Genomic DNA, 22,337 nt, shown 5'->3' with positions numbered 1-22,337 from the left:
GTAAAAACCAATGGTGCATGTGTGGTGCATGTGCGCACATCTGCCTGGGTGAGGAGGGGTGGCTTTTTTCTGCAGTCTTCTCATTTACAGTAACCATGTGCTGTTCTGGCACTTTTAGTTTGAAAACATCGGGCTACTTATGATTTGAAGTCGGTAGCGTTTCTTTAAAGAGAGAAAATATTTTAGCTTGTATTTAAATTTATTTTTATAAACGTATTTTAAATGAATGGACTTTACCTTGCATACTTGAAAGGCTTGCATTTCATCTCTAAAAAATCCTGATAACTCTGGAATACCTAACTTCTTTCTTCTTGTTGCAAACAGAGTCTCGATTATATTCATCATAAAAAGCAGAGGATGCTGCCAGCTCTCTTCTGAAAAGCCATGGGAATAAGACGTGTATGCTTTGCTACTTCATGTACTTACTCGGGACTGACAAAAGACTTCTTTTGAAATAAATTATAAGCACGTAGCACCTTGAAGTGATTAAAAAGGAGTAAAATACTCAAATATGCTTATTTTTTGTCCAGAACAATCTCTCTTGTAACAGCTAGGACGTAGTGGGAGTGGAAACAGTTTTCCCATAGCTCAACACATTAAAGCAAAACCTTTCTCAGGGTGGATGGGGACAGGCGGCTGCGAGCCTGAAACACCTGTGGGAGAAGAGGTGAGAGGGAGGAGGACATGAATTTGGCTGCTGTTGCACTGGGAAGGATGACGGGATCCCCCTTTCCCACAGCCTTGAGCAAAACCTGAGTCTGGCCACAGATTTTGTGCTCAGCTGAAGGCCATGCCCAGAGCAGAGCTCGACACTTTCCTGCGCTGCTCCTTGGGGTGCTTCTCACGCCTGCTGCTCCTCTGCCAAAGGCTTCGCCCATCAACAAAAACTGAATCCAGCAGGCAGCTCTTGAGCCTGGCAGATTTTTTTTTTTCAGATCCTCTCTGTCCATTTCTGTGGACGGCATGCATATTCAATAACTTGGACGCTTGTCTATACTATGATACTATTAGCCTCCCACACGAATCTCATTTAAAATAATAATAATAATAATAATCAGGAACACGAACCTAATTAGGTTCATAATTAGGAACATGAAAGTAAGGCAGATTACTTTCAGAAAATTACAAATCCAAGCAAGAACATGACAAAAAGATGATTTTGAATCAAAATATAACCAGAACAGTCTGAGCGTAAGGAATGACTCCCCTGACATTAAGGGCACAAACCACCAAAGCTGACATTTCGGATATGAATCGGACTGTGAATCTCTGGCTACCCAGAACCATACCAGTTACCCCTGGAATCTTCTCCTGCTCTTCAGAGGACCAGCACAAGCCCATGTATCACATGAAGACCAGCTGAGACTTCTTAGGAAGGAACCACAGTGATGCTGACGCCTCGCCCTGAAAGTCAGCACTGGGTGAGTGCTGTCCAGCACGCGCACTGGAGGGGACACGTTCCCAAGTGATTCACCAGATAGCAACCACGCAAATCATGCACCCTGTCGCTTGCTAACATCACAGAGGAGACAGCACGTATCCCCTCCAGAGCGTGATCCTGCAACCTCCAGTGACGCCGACATCCAAGGACTGTTTGCCAAGAGGCTGAATGCTGCGCTGGGCCCTTGGGCCGTACATCAAATGTTCACATGCACTGACAGATGTTTATGTTGGTCATCCTGATTTAGCTCCCATTACATCATTTACCAAGCTACCGATGTTATCATAAATGCTCAAACAAGCTGGCGAAGGAGACTCAAATACAAATTTGATTTCCTTGTGGTGTGAGGGCATTACAGCCCAGACTGCACCTTGCTCTTAAATTAAACTGAATGACTGCACCGATTCTTTCATCCACTTGAATTCTGTATGGAAAAGAACCTTTTTGTTTCAGAAGACTGACTTCATTCATCATTTGGCTATCACAAGATGAATGAAAGGTACTATACCATATGGGGGGGATCAGACTTTGAATCACAGACTACTGGTATAAAACTAAAAACTGTTTTGTCCTTTAATTTAGGAGCTATTCGGGCTGTGATTCGCTTCAGCTACGTTAATTCCTAAACATCTATGGTTTAGCACTTCCAGTCACTTGTTTTGTGTCTGACTGGACTATTTTAACATACTGAAAATCAACTGAAAGTTGTGAGGGAGCAAAATTAATAAGCACAGGAAGTCCTCAACCTGTTGTGTGTGTGCACACAGAAGTACTGCCCTATTATCAAATGCAAGGGGTTAAATGTAAGCTCCATGGCAGCCTCTCTGTTTGCTTGGTTGTCATAAGTGTGGGGAGGGAATAGGAAACACTTCACACATCTTGTTTTCCGCTTCTAATGTATTTCTGAGTTTTCTGCTGCAGTCTTTGCTTGGATGTGTAATCACTGTGGAATGGCTACTATACCCTTGCTACGCTGCATAATACTTTCCCTTCCTCCTTCTGTAGGATTCCTCATGAAAATAGGCACTTTGTGTTTTTGGCCCTAAGGACAGAACATAATGTACTGTCTCTAGGAAAAAAAAAATCATTAAAACATTTTCCACTACTTAAAAAACAACAACACATGAAGTACTACTGTATTTCTTTCATGCACATGACCTCATAGATACATGTGTGCATCCACACACACACACACAAATGCATTCAATTTAGCTATTTATAGAGCTCTATAATTTTTCCTGGCTCGAGTTTGAGTGAGCTTCCCCTGATGGGGTTCGGTTCACACGGTTTCACGGCCCGTCATTTTGCTGCGAGTTCACATTCGTGGAACATCCCCTCCCGATCCCCGCCTCCTCCGACAATCCCGCTCTGCCGATTACACCGGCTGCTCGCTTTACTGAACTTATCAGGAAAAAACAGAGGGGTTTTTCTCTCCCAAGGAGCTGTGTGTGTTTTCTCACTCTTTCTTACCATCTCCTAGCGGCAAAACTCACGGATACAGTCGCAGCCTTGGGCAGCCACCCCTGTTTTGCTGATATAACCTTCGACACGCGTCAAGAGGGTCTCAGCAGAGTCACGTAAAGCCCTTCCAGGCATGCTGTCACTCCCTTGAGTAGGAGCTATGCAAATTTCAAGAACATTTGTGAGCCACTGAGCCTTGGTGGGCATCCACACTGCACTGAACTTTTTCTTGCTCCACTTTCGGTGAGATGAGCTCAGATACCTCAAGGCAGGGAAAACTTTTTCTCACCCTGGAGCTAGCCTGCCTTTTAGTCCCTCCATATTTCAGCATATGGGCTTGCCCCAGGGTGAAGGATGCCCCTGACTGACCTAAGACAGTGGGGTCTACTGGTATTTCATCTCTTCCCAACCCCTTTCTGGCTTTCTGGGCTGGGGAGGGAAGGCTGAACTGGAGTGAAATCCAGCAACCTCTTACTGCAAGAGTGCCTGCTGAGAGCTAAGCACCAGCCTGCAAAACTTCCAGCTAGGCTCTACTCTCTTCTGGAGAGAAACCAGCCCCCGGCTGCACCAAGGTGGGATGCTGGAGGACACAAAACAACAACAGAGAAACAACCAAGTTGTCCCCCTTTCCACATGACAGGGCTCAGCACAGTCGGACCCGAGAGGTACAGCCTACCCAGAGAGGCACAGCTCAGAGAGCAAAAAGCTATTAAAGCAAAAACCCATGAGGCAGATAACAGCTCACGCCAGAGTTCTCAAAATTTAAGCGTTGATTGTTCAAAATTTATGTCTAGATTTTTCTTAAGAATGCAATTTCCTGGCACATGGTACAGCTCGCTGTAGACCTGCATGTCAGCACAGCAGGCATCCTGTTGCAAAGGTTATTATGGAACTATTGAATGTTTTCATGCCAAATTTGTCCAAATTAAACCGAGGGGAATGGAAATACTTTCCCTGGATAGGTGGTGGTTGTATTAGGTGGGTTTGTTTATAAGGAGAATAAAAGTTACAGCTAAATATAAAAGCAGATATATCATAATATTGTCTGAGAACTTGAATAACATGTCATTCAGCCTGCGTGCTGTGGAAAGAACATTAAGGTCAAGTCTAAAATAAGATCAGTGACTGTTTGACAATAGAAACATGTAGGAGGTAGAACAGGAGAATTTTCCACATTTTTTTAAATGACATTTTTTTGTAGAAAAATGTTCTTGCCTGTCTTGCTACGGGTCCGAGGCAAACCCCATCGAACTTGGTGCAAAACATGCTGCTGAATTCAGCATGTGTTTGATCACCCCCTTGACAAACCTGCATTAGTCATTTGTGCCAGGTGTTTACTTTTTGCATGAGGCTCAATTTGAAAATAAAAGGAGGCTCCTCTGTTGCATTTTTGTTTTTAGAGAGTTTCACTTTCCGCTTCAGCCCTCTGATCCCGTTCCCCTGGAAGTCAATGACTTCAGTGAGGTTCCTGCTACGTTTTAAAGGTAAGGACGGCCGTGTTTGCAGCACTGGGGATCCAGCAGAATTCCTGGCAAGGTCAAAAAAAAGGAGAGAAGAAAAAAAAAAAAAAGACCCACACCAATACTTTAAGTACTTTATAAAATCAAGTGTTCCTTTTTCACTTTATTCATCCACCAAAACTTGGGGTGAAGATATGGCTCCATGGACCTGCCAGAGTGAAAGCACCAGCAGGATGCCAGGTCCCTGGGCTGCAGCAGGGCAGCTCCGGAGACTAATCCAAGGCCAGGGGCTGAGGCCAATGCCCATTGCCACCATGTCACGCCTCGGGACACTCCCAGGTCTGGGGCACAAGAAGGGGACACTGCCAAAATTAGTATCATGCCGAGGGCTGGCACACGATGGCTTTGACCCTTAACTATTCCGCTGGGAACACGGCATTGTTCTGGCCCTATTAAGAATAATTTGCATCTTGTCTAATGGCCCTGGGAGGAAAAAATAAAAGTAAAAAGGGTGGCAGGCCTTGAGGGAGGAGGAGAGGAAATGGGAGTGCTGCCATTTTCTTCTGAGAACTGGCAAAATAAGAGGCTGACTTTCTTACGGAGCCAGAGGTAAAACCAGTCATTGCAAAATTATTTAATGCCTAACGAATCACCCACCCTTCATTGCCACAACGCAGGGTTTTCAAAACCTCTCAGCTGTACAGAAGAGCTTTTGTCCAACCGATCTGGCAGGGACCTTGACCACAGGAAGCTTATTCCAGAGAGACCCCGAGCCTCTCCCGAGGCACTGGTGGGGCCGACACCTCGTGATAAGGAGTTGCTCTGAAAACAGGGAGAGAGAAAAGGGACCTCTGCCCACCACGTTTCTCCACCACCCTTGGAGCCCTGCTTCTAAACAGCAGAAAAACAGCATCACGTCGCCCTGGCTTCTGACATTTCTAGCTGAGAGGTGTTTCTTTAGGGATCAAAATGTCCTCAAAAACAAACAAGCTGGCTGTCCATCCCTTGCGAGGAAGCAGGTAGTTTATTCCAGCTGTCAGTGACGGCAAACCAGCTCCGCTCCCACTGTCAGTTTTAGCTCTAGGCCAGTTATTAAAATTAAACAGTTTCATTTGTGGGAATGATGTATTTGTGTCTGCAGGAGGGACAGAAGGGAGCAGAGAGGGGAAAAAGCGAGCAAGCTTTCTAAAACAAACCCTAAGCCCATTTACACAGCGCTACGTCGTGCCAACGCTGCATCTTCACTCAGCCCATTAAGCTGTCACAACAGCCCCAGCCTGCAGAATGCGTTACCATACCCCAAAACATCCTTCTCCCTGGGTTGGAAAAATAAATAATAATTTAAAAAAAAAAAACAAACAACAAACACAGGAAAACAAGTTTTTTATTTCTTGCAAAATAAATACACTATTTTCCTAGGGAAACAACCACCCTTAGCAGATGGGAAGAAAAGTACAGAGAAATGCCTCATAAAGTTTCCCCACCCCTTGTGCCACCCAGACCAGAGGTAAACCATGAGGTAAACATTAGCTGGTCCTCGTCAGCTCATCCCTGGCTTTGAGAAACACTTTACTGGCTGAGCAGGGCCAAGCAAACCTGAGGAAGCCTTTCTGTAGTTTTCCAGCGCTGCACAGATGTGCCCAAGCACCCACCCCAGCCAAGCCTTTGTATGGCACTTTGTGGAGCTGTGCCGGGGCTCTGCCCGCGTGCTGCCTGCTAGATGATGCCAGACACCGCTGTGTCCTGGGGGAAGCTCTGCTGCACTGGAAAAAAAAAAGCTATCGACTGCAATCGGGCCAGGATGCCATGCATCCAGTCCAGAGCCAGGCAGGCGATTTTTCTCCTGCAGCCTTTTTTGCAGACAGCCGTGAGCTACCGCAGAAGCCTGAGCGAACTCCAGGCTGGGTCATTTATTTGCGGCCTGATTGCCACCTGACATTTCAAATGAGGGATTTTATTTCCTCCCTTCCCGGTGTGCCCTGCTGCCGCATTCCAGCGCGGGAAGGAGGAAAGCATTTCCCTCTGCAGGCTTCAGAGCAGCGGCGCTATTTATTGCCGCGCATTAGTGGCTCTGGGCAAGGAAGAAGGGAACGGGCCAAGCAAGAACTTGAAAATAATACGCGCATTAGGCCTCCTTCTGGGTTATAGTCGGGACCTTTCGCATCAATCAGCAGACGGGGGATTAGATATTTAGACAGCATAATTTAGTGTGATTTGCCAGATGACTTCAGTCAAGGGTCTTTGGATGCGTCTAACTGAACTTAAATTCGCAGACACTTGGAGCACAATGTAGCGTTTACTTTTATTATGAACGAGGGAGCTTTTTCCTTCAGTTTTTTTCAGTGCCATTTCTTACTTGAGCTGTGCATACATCCTTGATTAAGAAAATCTAACCGATAGGTAACACCGATCATCTTATTTTGCTAATTGAAATGCCCACTCATTTACTACTGCATATGAATTCTCCTTTGAATCGTTTTTAATTCTTTTTTACTAGGAAAAAAAAAGATAGAAATAGGATCCCCCTCCTACATTTCATATTACACACTCTGAATATATGATGAGTTTTCTTCAGAAACAAGACCTTCCCTTTAAAGATGAAGTTGACAGTAGTTAATTCCTCCTGAAGACACAACACAGGACTTTCTGGGACCGCAGGAGGAGGCGTTTCGAGGCGTTTCGTTGGCCTCCAGTCCAAGGACCTGTCCTGACTTTCCACTGAGTCACCCAAGTCTCTGCAGAGCAAGCAGTCGGAATTTTCTCTCATAAGCCTCAATTCAGAAAGATAGCTTAAGCTAATGTTTACCTCATGGTCAAGCCCAAAGGTTTGATTACTAGACACTTTTAAAAAAATATTTTTGTTTTAAAATTGCTTTTTCTGCCTACATCTGAATGGAAGCAAAGGAGTAAGCGTGCACAAAGACACTTTGCATCTGTGCATATAACATAGCTTATTACTCCTTCCCCTGAAGCACCACATCAGCTGTTACATGTGCATTTTGTGGGAATGGAAAAGGAAGGAAAATCTCCCCCATTAAACAAATGCCTGATGAACTGTGCTGATACATAAAGGAAAAAAATAAAGTGGCAAGTTGCCATTCCTCATGCTGTTCGCCCTTTTCCCAAATAGAAACTACAAATCAACAGCTGAAACAAATCTTTCTAACGTTTGCTTCGCAAGTATTGCTAAACACATCCAAACAGCATATTGGAAATAGTTTAAGTCTAACTTCAATTTATTTTTTTTCTTCTTTCTTCTACCTCACCTCTTTTTGTTCAATAATGTATCTCGCATGACATTTTTTTTTCCCCAATTAAAAACCATCAGCCCATCTCTTGATATCATGCGGGTCAACACAGTTCCCAGACCTGTAATGATGCACAGCTAGCAAGATTACCCATCTCATAGGGGGCTGACTGAAAAAGAGAGCTGTTAATGATCTGCCCCAAATCATGTAAGGGTATTCAGTGCTAGCGCCAAGGAGAGGCAGTTGAGTTTTGACTCTCAGCTGCCTTCTGTAACAACTACGTGACAGCCTCTGAATCACTATGTGGGGAAAACAGGGCCTTTTCATTTTGATTGTAGCTGGCACATATACTTAAATGACTCACTGAAGTACCCTGAAGCCCACCACCAAGCTGGCTTCGCAGACAGCAAAATGGAAACATCCTCTTTCTTCCTCCGGTAAAATAAAATAGCAATAAAATGATACATGCACTGAAAGATGTTGACTTTTTTTTTTTTTTCTTTTAACCGACTCTAAATGTGAGAATTGCATAACAGATCCTCAGTTACTCTGTGCGGGAGTAAATTCAGTGGTGTGGGGACTCTTAAAAAATAGAAAACTATGAAATAACATGCCCCAGAGAAAGGTCTGCCCGCAGCACTTAGTGTTCTAATTTCAGCAGCTAACATTAAATATATCCTCTGTTTCATCAAGGTGTATGATTGCCCTTCAAAGCAGTTTTATTTGAACGTAAGTACAGATGTTCTCCTTACCCTTATAAATACCTAAACCTTCCCTGAACCCAGCTTAGTACTTCCTCCCAGAGCTCTTCCATGGAAACAGCTACAAAAGGTTAATCGTGCGTTGCAGAAAAGACTATTTTTTTTTCTATTAGTTGAAAACCTGTGGCTTTTTCATTTGATCTTATTTTTCTTGCCGCATATACAAAGTAAACACAACTACAATTGTCCAATTAAGTGCCTCTTCCTGTTCCTATTGAAGTCAATGGCAACACTTTCTAAAATCAGATTTGTTTTCTTACTCATTAGCTGTAAGATCCAGAAACCTGCAAGGAACTTTCCAGTGAGGGGAATTTAGCAAAGTCTACCAATATGCAATCATTACGACAGCAAACCAGAATTAGTATAAAATAACACAAAATAAATTCCAGACTTTTAGATGTGTTTGGAAAAGTTATTTGGTTTCATAGTCTTTCGTGAGCCAAAAAAAAAAATAAAAAGAAAAAAGAAAAAAAAAAAAGGAAAAATAAAAGCCATCAGATTGTTAATGAAACTGAAAGCCAGAGTAAAATAAAAATCCCTCAAATCTGTCATCGGCATTCATGTTTGCCAAGAAGGCCTGGATGCTATCCGGCTGCGGAAGAGAAGATTTATGGCACCGCACACCTTCATCCATCCTATTATTATACATGAAATGGAAAATAGAGCAGGCCAGAACTGCCCTCAGAAATAATCAGTATTTTGCCGCCACGGAGGAACACGCGTTATCATCATTGCTAAATGACCAGGTAGGAGCCCACTGGTAAATGCATTAAAACAAAACCCAGAAGAGCAGGGCCATGGAGGTGATGAGCCTCATGAGGGAGGGGAGGTGGGCAGGGTCTGGCCCCACACAGTTCGGTGGGAGATCATTAGCAGCCATCCCGGAGGGTGCTGTGGGATGCTTTTGTGGGTATTGCTTGGGTGGCCTTGCCTAGGACCACGTGCCAGGCTCTGCTTTCCATCATGGGGCACGACCTGCCCACCCCATGGGGACACGGCGCTGGGGGAGATGGGGTGAGCAAGGCTGTGGCTTTGCATCGCCGCACAAGCAGCGCTTATGGGAAGGGAGGGTGAGGAAAGCTTGGGACCACCAGCTGCAGATGGGGCAGAACAACGGAATGGGCAAACAGCCAAAAAAAAAAAGCAAAAAAAGCAGCCGAATGAAAATGCATGTGAGGGGTGTGGGGAGCTCGTCCTGGTTGCTCGTGATCAGGCAGGCAGCTGTGCTTTCATCAGCGCAGTCACATGCTTCACCTTCACCTGGGTTACTAAAAAGGACAAAAACGCAATAGTCAAAAGGCTGGAATATCTCCACCCTTGGAGATCTTCAGAAAGCATCTGGATGTGGTCCTGGGCTGACTGCCCTGGGTGGCCCTGCCTGAGCATGGGGTTGGACCAGATGGCCTCACGCGGTCCCTTCACACTTCAACCATTCTGTGACAAACTCATTTTATGGTCAGAGATTTGTTACTTAACCCCATCTATCACGCTGTGTGTTGGTTACAACTGCCCTCCTGCCAAAGCTGCCAACCCACGCCGTGACCACCCATGCCCCATGCCAGGAGCTGCAGCGGTGGCAGGAGCAGCAGGGTCCCGTGCAGTGTGGCCAGGTGCCGCTGAGACCTGCAGGCCAGCCTGGCCTGGCGGCTGTGAAGCCACAGGGAGAATAAGGACACAGAAAGGCTGGCTCACCTGCATGCCAAAAACCAAACCAGAGGTTTCAAAGCGACACTCAAGCATCGCTCCTGTCTCCCCACCCACTTTTCTCCACCATCACAGGCCCAACAGACCTTAGAGCAGTACGCAAGGATGAACCACAGGGCTTAATTTTGTTTGAGACGTGATATACAGCCCCTGTGCTGCATTAAGGAGCCCAGGCCTTGGTACCTGGCCCCTGAGAAAACGCTCCTGCTCCACACACAGGCTCACACATCACTGCTCCAGTCTCGGGACTCTGCCCACTCCTAATTTGAAGTGACGTACGGGCAAAACGAAGCCACTTATTTTTCAGCAGAGCAGCAGCTCGAGGGGGCCTGCACTGACGCAGACACAGAGCTGCCTTCTTTCTCAATACTGAAAGTGAAGCAGAACTTTTTAATAGGATTGCTGTTTGAACTTCACGGTTCTTTGCAAGATCAAGGCAAATGACATCACCTCCATAACCAAGACCAGTGGTTCTGAAATTTTAAAGGTCACGGTTAATACATGTATTAAAAAAAAAAAAAAAGAAAAAAGAAAGAAAAGAAAAAGACTTCTGAGAAAATATGCAACCTAACATTGTTGCAGGTTACGCGGAAAGCTGTCACATTTGAAAGGGACTGGGGAGCGAGAGTTGTTTTCTTTCTCTCCTCGTTCTTCCCTCCCTGCCGCCACACAACTTCCCCGCAGAATGAATTTCTCTCTCTTCGGCAACAGCAAAAAGAAAAATATTTTGATAATATTTTGCGAATTCGATTATAAACCCACAAAGCCACAAAAACTGGCAAAAGGACCTAGAAGGTGCAACACTTGAAACTGCCAATTCATTTATTTCACTCGGTGGATTTCAGATCGCTTCCTTTCGACAGTCAAACAGTGACTTGGGGTTAGCCCCACAGGGGATTCAGCCGTGGCAAGGCCGCCTCTCACTGACAAAACCCGCGGCGCCTGCGCTGCTGCGGGGGCACCTGACTGCCAGCATGGCCCTGCCATGCACAGGACAAGTCAACACGCAGGAAAAGTGTGGGCAGTTTTGGGAAGGGACACAGTGTCAGTCCTCATACATAGGCAGGCCCCTGCATCCCACTGGCATCCATAAGGGATAGCGCTGTCCTGCTATAGGCATCCACCACCCCTTGCTGGAACGATCGGTCTGTGGATTGCCACAGGGTGATTTCTCTCTCTGTGCTTCCTTCTCCAGGTGTGCCAACAAACCAAGCAGAATAGAGGGGGAAAAAAATTTAAAAAATAAAAATAAAAGAAAGGAGGAAGCTCAGTGATCGGTGCAGTCAACCCAGGAAATGGGAAACCTGGGGTCTAGCTGCTGGTGCAAGAAGCATCAACATGTTTAGCTTTAGATGGTCACCTCAGAAAGCACATCAGAGAGCAGGAATTGGACACTCGGCTTCCTCCTCCTCCACCAAATGAAACCTCACCACTGCAGAAAGAGGAGCCCCGTTAACAAAATAGAGGACACCTCAGCAAAACCAGCTGCCATCCAGCAAACAAAGCCTCCTGAGATGTCAGAAGCACAGGAGCAGAATCCCTCAGGCTGGAGACAGACTCCTAGTAAAACCCTGGGAGCAGACTTTAACCATGAACCTGCTAGGCCAAGCAGGGGCTTATCCATGGCTACATTTGCAAGTGACGATGGCCAGGCCCAGAGGACGCCTGCTAGGCCTGGGACATGGTGGGCCTCAGGAACAGCGTCCCTGAGCAAGGCAGGGCTGCTCCCAAATGGCTCGGGTGAGGACTTGCAGGAGCCTGAGGACTCCAAGGTGGCTGTGGGTATATAGAGGGAGCAAACCCTAATCTTCCACCTGAGGCCCACCTCAGGTGCTTAAAGCCTTCTCTGTATCTGCCCTCAACCCTGGGACAGAATAAAGAACCGTGATAACAGAACAGCATTGGACGGAAGTGTACAGCTATCACATCCCTGGTTTAACCACCAATGTTATCATTTAAAATGATGTTTTCTAAATTTTCAACACAATGAGGCTTCTCTCACCTGGGCCTCTTTACATTGACATCAAAGATCTATCTGTCTACATGTACATGATGGCACCTGCATCTCCTTCCGTAGTTCTCATGTTCTTGTGCTAAGTCTTGCTTTTTCTTGGAAAGCTCACGAGAAAAGCCGTGTGCAGGACTACCAGACCCCAAAGCGGAGCACAGCTAACAGACCTACACACCTGATGTTGAGTGCCCCAAGGGGGAACCTGTAGAACCTGTAGCTGCAAGACAAATGCAGTTATTGCCCGTATTACACCAGCTGCACCACATTTCATATTCCCTACATCAAAGTTTAAAGCTGTAATGCGTGCTAGTCCACTGCAAAGCCAGCCTTCCTGCCACTAAAACATCAGGCACTAGAAAATAAAATGAAGTCATACAGGTGCCAATCAGAAAGCATGCATTACACTAAGAATCACAAAATTGTCGAGGTGAGCTGGTCCTCCTCTTATTTCTTTTGTCACACAGTAAAGATGTTATCAGGCCAAAGTACAATATTGCGGTATCCTGACCTATGTGAAAATCTTTGAAAGCTGCATTTACTTGCCACCAGAACCACAAGCTAATACTAGAGCCTTCGAACAGGCAGTATCCATCTGTTGCTTTCTCTAAGTTTTGAGCAAAATATCATGCTTCATATTGCCATGCTGTTAATTCACATCCTTCCAAAAACACATGGCCAACATGTTGCCAGAACGGATTCAGAATAGGAAGGTTAATAACGAAGACACTTCAGCCTAGCTTCAGACCTGGGTGTAAGCCCCAGGCCCATACAATAGCCTAAAAGCACACACGCGCTGTCCAGCGTGCTTGCTGCGTAACACACACTCATGACTAACTGCAACGCTCTCTTCCTAAACCATGTCCTGATGCTGCACGGCCTCTCATTAGCCCACAAATCCCCAGCATGCCAGGAAGCTAGACATGAAGCGGGAGATGGGGCTACAAAAGCAGGCACCAGGGAGCCTGGGTGATACGGAGATGTTGCGTAAGGTTACACTGAGGTCCTCCAAAGCACAGCCACCTACAAGGTGATCAGCTGCTTAGGAAGAGCCACTGACGACACTGTCATGAGCTTTGCATGCAGGGCATGGTACAAGTGCCAAGCTGAAGACTGAGTGCTTCACAGAGTTGTGCTAAAGCATGCTTTTCCACTGATGTGTCCTGAAAATTAGGAGGGGGAAAAAAAAAGAAAAGGATCCAGAGATCCACTGCCCCATGTCACCCTTGATTTCTTCTGGCTGAAGAGAGGATCCCAAGAGCTGCACTTGAAACTTCATTTAGTCTTTAACTCCTTGTAACGAGCTAGAAGGTTCTGCCTGTGCTTAATACTAACCAAATGACTCAGAGGTACCAACCATCAGGCAAAAGCCACCGTGGCGTAGTACTTTGCACATCTTCCATACGCATGTTGCAAATCACACGCAGCAGTACGTGGCATCACACGTACCCAGCATCAGGAGCTTTTGCTTATAGGAAACCTCAATAAACAGCTAAATGGCTGGCGATAAGAAGCATCTTTGCCTTTTAAAGGCATTTAGTGATTCTAGTTTAAGTTACGTCTATTTCTAACCATCGAGAAAGTGCTGCAGCTTTCGCCTTATCTGGCCAATCATTCCTGGTAACACCTGCCCGTTCACATTCGCATTTTTATTCAGTATTTACGTTTCTCCTCATACACTACGCCCACAGGACAATGCATCTCCAGCGTGCTTACAGATCTGATCCAAAGCTCGCTGGAGTCAACAGGATGACTTCACTGGCTCTGCAGCAAGCCGTGGGCCCCAGCTCCACAAACGGGCTTCCAGCCTGAAGTGGGACTTACGCACAAGTTAGGCATCCCAGCCCAGAAGAGCAAGCTGGAAATCCCTAACCCTTTCGCTGCTCGTGTTTTAACCAGAGAAGCTCTCTGGCAGCCTGAACTCTTTACTGATTTTTTTTTTTTTCACCTTCCCCCCCAGTTCCACCGCAGCATCTGCTTTGGGAGAAAAACAACAGCAGCAACCCCCGGGCAGTGATCTGTGACACAGGGGATCACAGCACAGGTCTCCCTCTTCCCAAGCGTGGTCCCAACCACTAGGTGCTGGAATCACTGCCTATACATACGTGCACACGTATACACACACACGTACACACCCACACATGCCTGCCTGTGTATATACAGACAGACAGACACGCACGTGCGCGCACACATTTTTTGCTCCCCCTCCTGGCCCCACGAGCCGTGAGTTTTTTCTTTCTGGGTGGAAGCTCCAGGTCCCGCCTGGAGCGCGGCTTGCAGCCAGGGACCTGCAGCACACTCTGGGAGATTTCGGCTGAGAAGAAGGCCCCGAAGTCTTCCTCCCTTCGCTGGGGCAGCATGCTCATGTCCCCCACATCCCCAGACACTCGTGCCCTCGGCTCAGGTGGGCTCGGCAGAGGGAAGGCAATGCCTTCACGCTTTAATAGATGGTCAACGTGGGCGGCATGCCACCGAGTGTAACGCTAAGCCAGAGAGGGACCAAACGCTGAAAATGTAACGCTTTGCAAATGCTGGGCTTACAAACTGGGAAACACATGCTGTATTTTCCATTCCTTCACACACACCTCCCCCAAAGGCATGCCATGCAACCAAGTCCTCTTGCTGCCTGTGTTTCACGGGAGACCGAGCCTGGAATTACCGATCTCCTGGCCAGCACACCTCCATTTCCAGGTAACTGATGCTCGCTCTCAGCCCGTACGTAAAGTTTCTTCTTTGGTACAGCTGTTGCCTGGTCTCACCCCAACACATGAATTTCGCAAGCTTTGTATACGTTCAGCAGGTTTGGTTTGCGGGAGAGTGGCTGGGACCACATTTTGTCACAGCATGTCAATTAATACCGGAAAAAGGAAAGAAATACCCTTCCACTTCCAAATGTGGTTATTTATTTTGGAAAGAGAGAGAGAAAAAGGGAGGGTGCTTGATTGACTACGAGCGTAAAACCTGTCCATTTTCCACAAGTGGAAATCTTCCCTTTCTGGATGATGCTAAAAATCAACCTCAGCCAGAGGTGCCTTCTATCCTGGAAACATATCCGCATTTGACTTCACAACAAACACTATATTTTCCGGAACAATCCCACGGACCCGTCTCCCGGCACCTTTGTTTCGTGGTGAGACAAAGACAGACTTCTCACCCCAGAAACAATCTCTGCCACGGAGCCCTGTTCCAGCTGCCGCCGTGGCACCAGCAGTCACCTGCCCATTTGGTTGCCTCTAGCACCGTGTCCCCACACACGCGTCACCCCAACATGCAGGGATGTCCACATCCAGGACCTGCCACCCCCTGTACCCATCCCCAGCCTCTGTAACCCCTTCCCATGCTGTGCTGGAACAAGCCTTGGCCAGGACTGATGCCACTGGTGGGCGAAGGGGATGGGAAAGCGGAGCCCTCCGATGGAGAGGGCACCTTGCTTGGCCTTTCAGCACCTGAGGAGGGAGCTGCAGCTGCTCCCCCCCACTTAAAAACCAACATTGTTTCACTGCAGCCCCACCACGAGGTGACACCCGACAGCAGAGGAGCCAGCAGAAGGCCCACACCGGTGCAAAGATGCAACAGGCAAACCTCACATCCCAAGGCTTGCACCGAGGTGAGCACGCGTGGACACCCGTGAGCCCCAGAGCCACCCCAGCCACGGGCCATCGGAGCAGGAAAGCAAAGCACGGGGCACGTACCCAGCCTCCGTTGTCCTGGATCCAGTTGTGCAGGTGCCGGTTCAGGTACTCGGTCATCCAGGCGGCGATGCTGTCCACCAGGGGAGACATCTCCCGGTTGACGCTCTCCACGCACATGACGCCGCCGAACTCGAAGAAGGCCACGATCCGGCCCCAGTTCACCCCGTCTCGGAAGAGCTCCTCCACCACGGCCACGAAGCGGCCTCTGGCCGTGAAGGGCGTCAGGTGCAGCTGGCCGGACATCTGGGCGAAGTCCCGCTGGTAGCGACGGGAGAACTCGTCCCCGGCCTGGCGCAGGGCGAGGTGAACCACGGGGGGCGCGGGGCGCAGCCCCTCGCCCGGGGGCGCCTCGCTAGCAGCAGCCGAGCCGGGGGGCTCGGGGTGCGGGGACAGCAGCCCGGCGGGGCGGTGGCGGGAGGGAGTCCCAGCAGCAGCAACCGCAGCAGCAGCAGGAGCGAGAGCCGTAGGCGCGGGCGCCCTGTCCTCGCCGGCAGCCCAGTCGTATCCCCTCTGCGAGAGTTTATAGTGGATGTACTTCAGCACTATCTCCCGGTTATCGTAGCCTCTTCTCCCGGGATGAGCCATGATTTCCGAGAGGGAGCAGCAAGAGGAAGGGAGAGAGGAAGAAGAGGGGCAGGATGAACCCAAAAAAGTAAAGCAGCCAATGACAATAAATTTAATAACACCAAAAAAATTATAATCCAGTTACGGTAGCGGGCACGGTTTCATTCATGGTGACGTGGGGGAGTTCCCAGGGTCTCGGAGGTACGGTTGTCTTCTCAGTGTTGCCTCCTCGCTTTGAGATGCACGGTATAAATACGGGCTAAAAAAAAACGCTGTAAATACTCTACTTCCAGACGCACATTTATTACTTATTATAAACCTGCTTTAGAAAACACTTCCTCCTCGGTGCGGAGACACATTTTCAAAAGTATCCCACTTATTCAGAACCAGGTGCATTTTCCCCTCGGCGCCGAGCCACCGGGGACACGGAGGAGCGGGCGAACGCACACCGCCAGGGCTGCAACTCAACGCGACCTGCAAGGCAGCCTTGGACGAGCGCTAATCCGACGCCCTGCAAGCTAGAAACCTCGACACCGCTCTTTTAAGTGACACCAACTAAATTTCCTCTGTAAAGTACTTACTTGGGACTATAAATATGTTCCTCTGTCAAGTTTCCTCTAAACAAAACACCAGCAACAGCACGACCCAAACATCGCCAAGTCTTCAGAAACGTTAAGCTCCGGCCGCTTTGATGCTTCAAGTCCCCGAGGGGGTGGGAAAGGGGCAAAAAAAAAAAAAAAAACAAAAAAAATCACAAAACCAAGCTCCCTACGATTTCCAATGTTTTTTCCCAGACTCCCGTTTAAGAGGCATCTCCGGAGATCTGTCAAAGCTCAGAAAATCCCGCCTCGGAGCCCGGGGAGGCGAACAGCTCCGGAGAGACGGCAAATCCTGGAGAGCAGCTGAAGCACATCTGAGGGCAGGCTGTGGCCGAAGCGCTCCGTTTTTTCCCTCCAGTGCGCCGTAGGGGCAGATGCATTTACGTAGTTTCATTCAGACACCGATCGCAGGAGCCCGGCGCTTCCACACACACGCACACATATAAAAAAAAATAATAATGAAAAAAAAATAATAATGAAAAAAAAATAATAATGAAAAAAAAATAATAAAAATACGTATTAAAAAAAATAATAATAAAAGGAAAGGAATCAATTCTTTTTCACCAGCAGGAGCGTCGGGCGGTTTTGCTGCTTTTTTAAAAAAGGAGGCGAGCGGCTGGCGAGCGTGGCCCCGGGCAGAAATAATGCCATTTCCCCAGCCGCTTTTGTACCCGAGGAGGAAGGAGAAGGCGACGAGGGGCGCGGACGGGCCGCCACCACCACCGCCACCACCGCCGCTGGGCACCGCTGGGCACCGCTGCCCGGCCGCGCAAGGCTCCGGGCGGCTCCTCCGGGCTCCCCGCGCTGCTGCTGCTGCCGGCGGCGGCTCCGGGAGGCTCCGGGAGGCTGAGGGGGGGGGGTAAAGGAGGGGGGTGAAGGGGGAGCGGAGCGCAGCGGGGGCGGGGAGAGGCGGGGAGGAGCGGAGCCCCGTTGGGGAGGGAGGGGGTGGAAGGGGGGAGGCTCCGGCCGCCGTGGGTTGCTAGAGCTCCGCCTCACGGTTCATTCAAGAAAAGGGGGGAAGGTGGGAGGGGAAAAAAATAGGGAAAGGGAAAAAGGGTGAAAAGGAAAAAAAAATAAAAAAGGGAAAGGGGGAGAGGGCGAGCAGCCCCGCGCCGCCCGGGCCCGCCCTCCATCGCGGCGGGCGCGGGGCTGGGGCCGGCGGCGGGGCGGGGCGGTGGCCTCCTCCTCCTCCTCCTCTTCCTCCTCCTTCTCCTCCTCCTCCTCCTCCTCCTCTTCTTCCTCCTCCTCCTCCTCCTCCTCCCCCGAGGAAGCGGGCGGCGGGGGCCGGCAGCGCCGCGGGTGGCTCCGCGCCGCCCCCCCGAGGTCGCTGCGGCTGCACGGATTTGTTTCCAAAGAAGAAATTAAAATTAAAAATAAATTAAAAATTAAAAATACAAAAATACAAAATATACAAAATAGAAAAGCTAAGGGCGGTGAGGAATAAACCGAGGCGCCCCCTTCTGTAAAAGCCCCCGGGGGCTGCCCCCGCTGCAGCCCCGGCGCGCACCTGCTGCCGCTGCCCGTGGGTAAGGGGAATTTTAGGGCTTTTTGCAGGAGGGGGCGCCCCGTGCCCCCCTAAACCCGGCCCGGGGGGCTTCAGGGGGGACAGGAGGGCAAGGGGCCGAAGGGCAGGGACGAGCGGTGCCGGGCCGGGAGGAGGGGGAGAAATCCCAGGGGAAGGGGGGCGAGGAGCTGCTCAGCGCCTCCCTCTGCTGAGGAGGGAGATGCGCCAGAAGCCCGATTGATTCACCCTGCCTGGTTTTGTCTACAAGCCCACCCAAGGGTGATGGGGATGACGATCCCATTGTACGACCCCCCAGGAAAAAAAAAAACAAAAAAAAAACAAAAAAACAAAAAAAAACATATGAATTAAGCCTGGACCGGGCGTTTGCTCCGACGGGGGGTCCCTAGGGCAGGGATGCTGCCCCTTCACCCCCCTTTTCCCTCCAGTCCCCATTCCGAGGAGGACAAAGCTCTTGGGGAGGGGGCTGCCGACGAGAAGCCCCCCACCCCCAGCAGGGACGCCCCCTTTCGCTTCAGGGAGCCCCCCCTGCACCCCCGAGCCGGCACCCTGCGGCACAGCCCCGGCGGGATGCTGTTGCCACCCAGCGGCCGCCGCTGGCCCCCCAGCACTATTTTTTTTTCCTCCCTCCTGCCGGGAGAGGGAAGGAGGAGTCCCCTGTGTCCCCTGGGTCCCCTCCCGGCGTGGCCAGGTGCCTGGATGCTGGGTGGCAGCCCCCCGAAGGGAAGGCTTTGGGGATGCGTCGCTCCTGATAAGGAGGCGTGGAAAATGCCACGGGATTTGCTCAGGGCATTTCGTGTGGGGGGACGTGTGAGACCATCGAAACGAGCAGAGAACATGTGAACAGGAAAATAGTTTTAGAATTTGTAACCGATTTCTGGTAGCAACAGGTACAGCAAAACTTCAGGAGATGTTCTGTTTGGAGGGGGTTTGGTAAGGATGCTTTTTTTTTTCCCCCTACAACATCCAGCACTTTGCTATAGCAATGAGAGATCCCAGCCTTTCTGAAAGGCTAATATGACAACAGCAGTCATGACTGACAGGAAAGCTTGCTAACACCAAACACGGCTGTGACCAAGAGATGGAAACCACACGAGAAAAATCCTAGGAACTGCTTGCTTTAAACTAGGGCATTAAGGGTGAGTCATTGGGAAACAAAACTGTGCCTTGAGGAAGGACAAACCGGGTTCTGGTTTAAAAAAAAAAAAAAGGTGCATTTAAAGTCTTTTTTTTTTTTTCTTTTTTCTTATTGTGTCCAATGCATTGCAGCTGACCTGCATTTATGCCTGCAATTGAAGGGAGCGGCATCTTAAACCCAATTATAACGCCACCTGAGTGGGTGATGAGCGTGTATTCAAGTTTCACAAGTTTGCATTACAGTACCGGTTTTTGCCTTGTTTGTTTGAGCTCAGCGGGATAAAACAGCAGCTAAAAAGGCATCCAAAACGCAGGCAACATGTTTTTTGGGGGTATATAGAACAAAGCAGTGAGGGAGGCTCAGGATGTAACGAGGAACATGAAACGAACGCACAGAGTCAGCTAAGAAATCACTGCTGTGCTGTCAGGTAGCAGCATAACAGGTCGGCTACCGAACATCTGATCCTGCAGAGCCTTCTGTGCACGTCTATCTTCACGTGAGTGGGACCACTGAAGTTCATCAGATGAATAAAAAGAATCAGCTGCAGAAAAGATCGGAAGTAAATTAGGAAGACGAGCAGCAGCTCAGATGAAAGCAGCATTAAGTGGGGCAGGAGCATGGACAAGGGCTATCAGCCAGGCCCAGCAGTGTAAAGGACAGATAATTTTGGTGAGCCAGCTTCCTTGCCTGTACTTGGGCCTTTATTTCCTATTTTCTGCCTTTTTTATTTCCTATGCTCACAAGCAGGCAGGTTGCATAAAAGCAATTGCTTAAAGGGCTGCCTAAGCAGGCACAAATAAGCGGGGTGTGTGTTTGCTCCGTGTGACAGGACTCAATCCCCGGGCTGCTCCCCGTACAGCCCGTGACACCGTAAATGCCAACTGGTGGCGTGTCCAGTGGGGCTTCAGCCACAGCTACGCTTCAGCTGGGTTTCTCCGTTCATGGCATTCAGTGCTTCTCCTTTCCACACCATCCTGTGTTTGCCCTGCACACCCTTGTGCCCACCGGAGCTGCCTGTTCTACCGCTGCAACTTGCCCTGCCTAAAAGTAGCTATTGACTGCGTGACCTCGCGCGTTTGTTTCTGGCCATGAGACCATGACACCCACAGCCCTGCGGTGTCTTTGCCAAGCCACAAAAAATGCCTTGGAAAGAATGCTCTTTTAGAGACCTGCCCGCGTGCATTTAATTCCTTGCTATTGACTGCATAGCACGGGTTATTGCTACGAGCACCTCTTCTGTTTTGCTCGGTGCTGCCTAATGCTGCTATCCACTGTGGTACACAGCACTTCTTAAAAAGGCTTTCTGCGTGCAAAATTAAAAGGAAAAAGTAGCATCCCTGAAGTCTGGATGAACGTTTTTCTCGTTTTTAACCGGGACCGCAGCAGGTTAACTGGAACAAATGAGCACTTCTGCAGAGCACATTCCTGAAACGGGAGACTGCCGCCTTTCATCCTCCCGGAGCTGCAAATGTTACAGGTGCGGAGCGGATCCTTTTTGTCTGCAGAGCACAGAAAGCTAGTGTAAAAAGTTGAAAGCCCGCTTAACCTACAATTACAGTTTATTTCATGGGGCCTTAATTGCACTTTCCAGGAAAGGCAGCGGCCTGAGAGGCGTAGGGTCCACACAGCTCCTGCCTCTCAGAGCCCTCTTACAGCACTCATCCCTCACCCACCTTTACTTCTTGCCAAGATGTAAGGGGTGGAGGGAGGCAAAACAGCTGCAGCCAGCCCTGTGTAACAGGCCCAATGGGCACCGCTGGAAATCCTTCTCCTTAAAGAAAAAATGGAAAGCATTTTTGAGTAAACGCCTTGAGATAAAGGCCAACACACTTCATTTTCACTGCTTTCTTCAAACCAGCTTTAAAAAGGATATTTCACTACCAGGTAAATTGTGCTGAGAACCTTTCAAAGTCTTTTGAGACTTATTGTTTTACACATTATTTACTGTTGGTATCATTACAACATTTAACTCTGCTTTGGCCAAGGAAATCAATTCTCAGTGTTTGGTATCATGCCTAGTATTAGGCACGTATGTGTTGCTTTACCCTCTTGGGTTTATTTATATTTCTCTAGCAGCACTACTACAGAATTAACTTCATAGTTAGAACTCGAAAGGTTTAAAATTAACATGGGGATTTCCCTCCAGGCTGAAAACAAGCTTGTTTTCAACTTAGAAAAATAAAATTTCAGTCTGCCTGAGTGGCACTCTACCATACAGCAAGTTGAGTAGCATATTTCTCCCTTCAAAGTTTCACCAAAAGCCAACCTTCCCAAATCAGTTTTTCAAAATGCTTCCACTTCTCCAAGTTCGATATGCAGCATCAGGGGTTAAAAAAAATAAAACCACACTTTTCTACTTCCTTCAGTGCAAGTTTCTGTTCAGAACCTTAACAGCATTATTCCCCTCACCCCTTCCCACCGACAACAGATTCGTGTGGTGTTTTATTTATTTTTTTTAAACCAATTTAGTGCCTGTAGAAGTTGGAAAGCAAGGAAATGATGATGGGAGGTGTGGCAGGAGACCTCATTTAGTTTTCTGGCTCTCGTGAGAGTCTCCCCCAAGTGACAGAGGAAAGCAAGTGACTTGACAAGGTTTTATTATCAGCTTTGACAAACACCGACCTGCTCTTGAGTGTGTCTGGTACTATCTGTAGAGGGGAAAAAAAAGTGGAACTATCAAGTAATACGGCCTTTTAACTGAAATCTACCTTTTTTTAAAAAAAATAAAAATGAAAGCTA

At 48.6% G+C, this 22,337-nt stretch overlaps 1 protein-coding gene across 4 annotated transcripts in view; it reads right to left on the bottom strand.

The window, feature by feature from the left end:
• The window catches only part of BCL2 (BCL2 apoptosis regulator), a 90,049-nt gene extending 71,887 nt beyond the window's left edge, over positions 1–18,162 (bottom strand). Inside the window, exons 1-2 of one of the 4 annotated variants that reach the window (XM_027451677.3) lie at positions 16,921–18,146; positions 15,776–16,598 (exon numbers count right to left, since the gene is read on the bottom strand). In XM_027451677.3, coding sequence (XP_027307478.1) covers positions 15,776–16,360 — 585 coding nt within the window. In that variant the 5' untranslated portion in view covers positions 16,361–16,598; positions 16,921–18,146. Of the gene's footprint in view, positions 1–4,554; positions 9,640–15,775 lie in introns of those variants that run through there. The other 3 variants (XM_027451680.3, XM_027451679.3, XM_038173909.2) reach the window with 3 other exon arrangements.
• Positions 18,163–22,337: the final 4,175 nt, after the last annotated feature.

This window comes from Anas platyrhynchos, chromosome 2, assembly GCF_047663525.1.
Source record: "Anas platyrhynchos isolate ZD024472 breed Pekin duck chromosome 2, IASCAAS_PekinDuck_T2T, whole genome shotgun sequence".
NCBI lineage: Eukaryota > Metazoa > Chordata > Aves > Anseriformes > Anatidae > Anas > Anas platyrhynchos.
The sequence above is the reverse complement of the archived record's forward strand: the minus strand, read 5'-3'. Positions and strand labels throughout refer to the sequence as shown.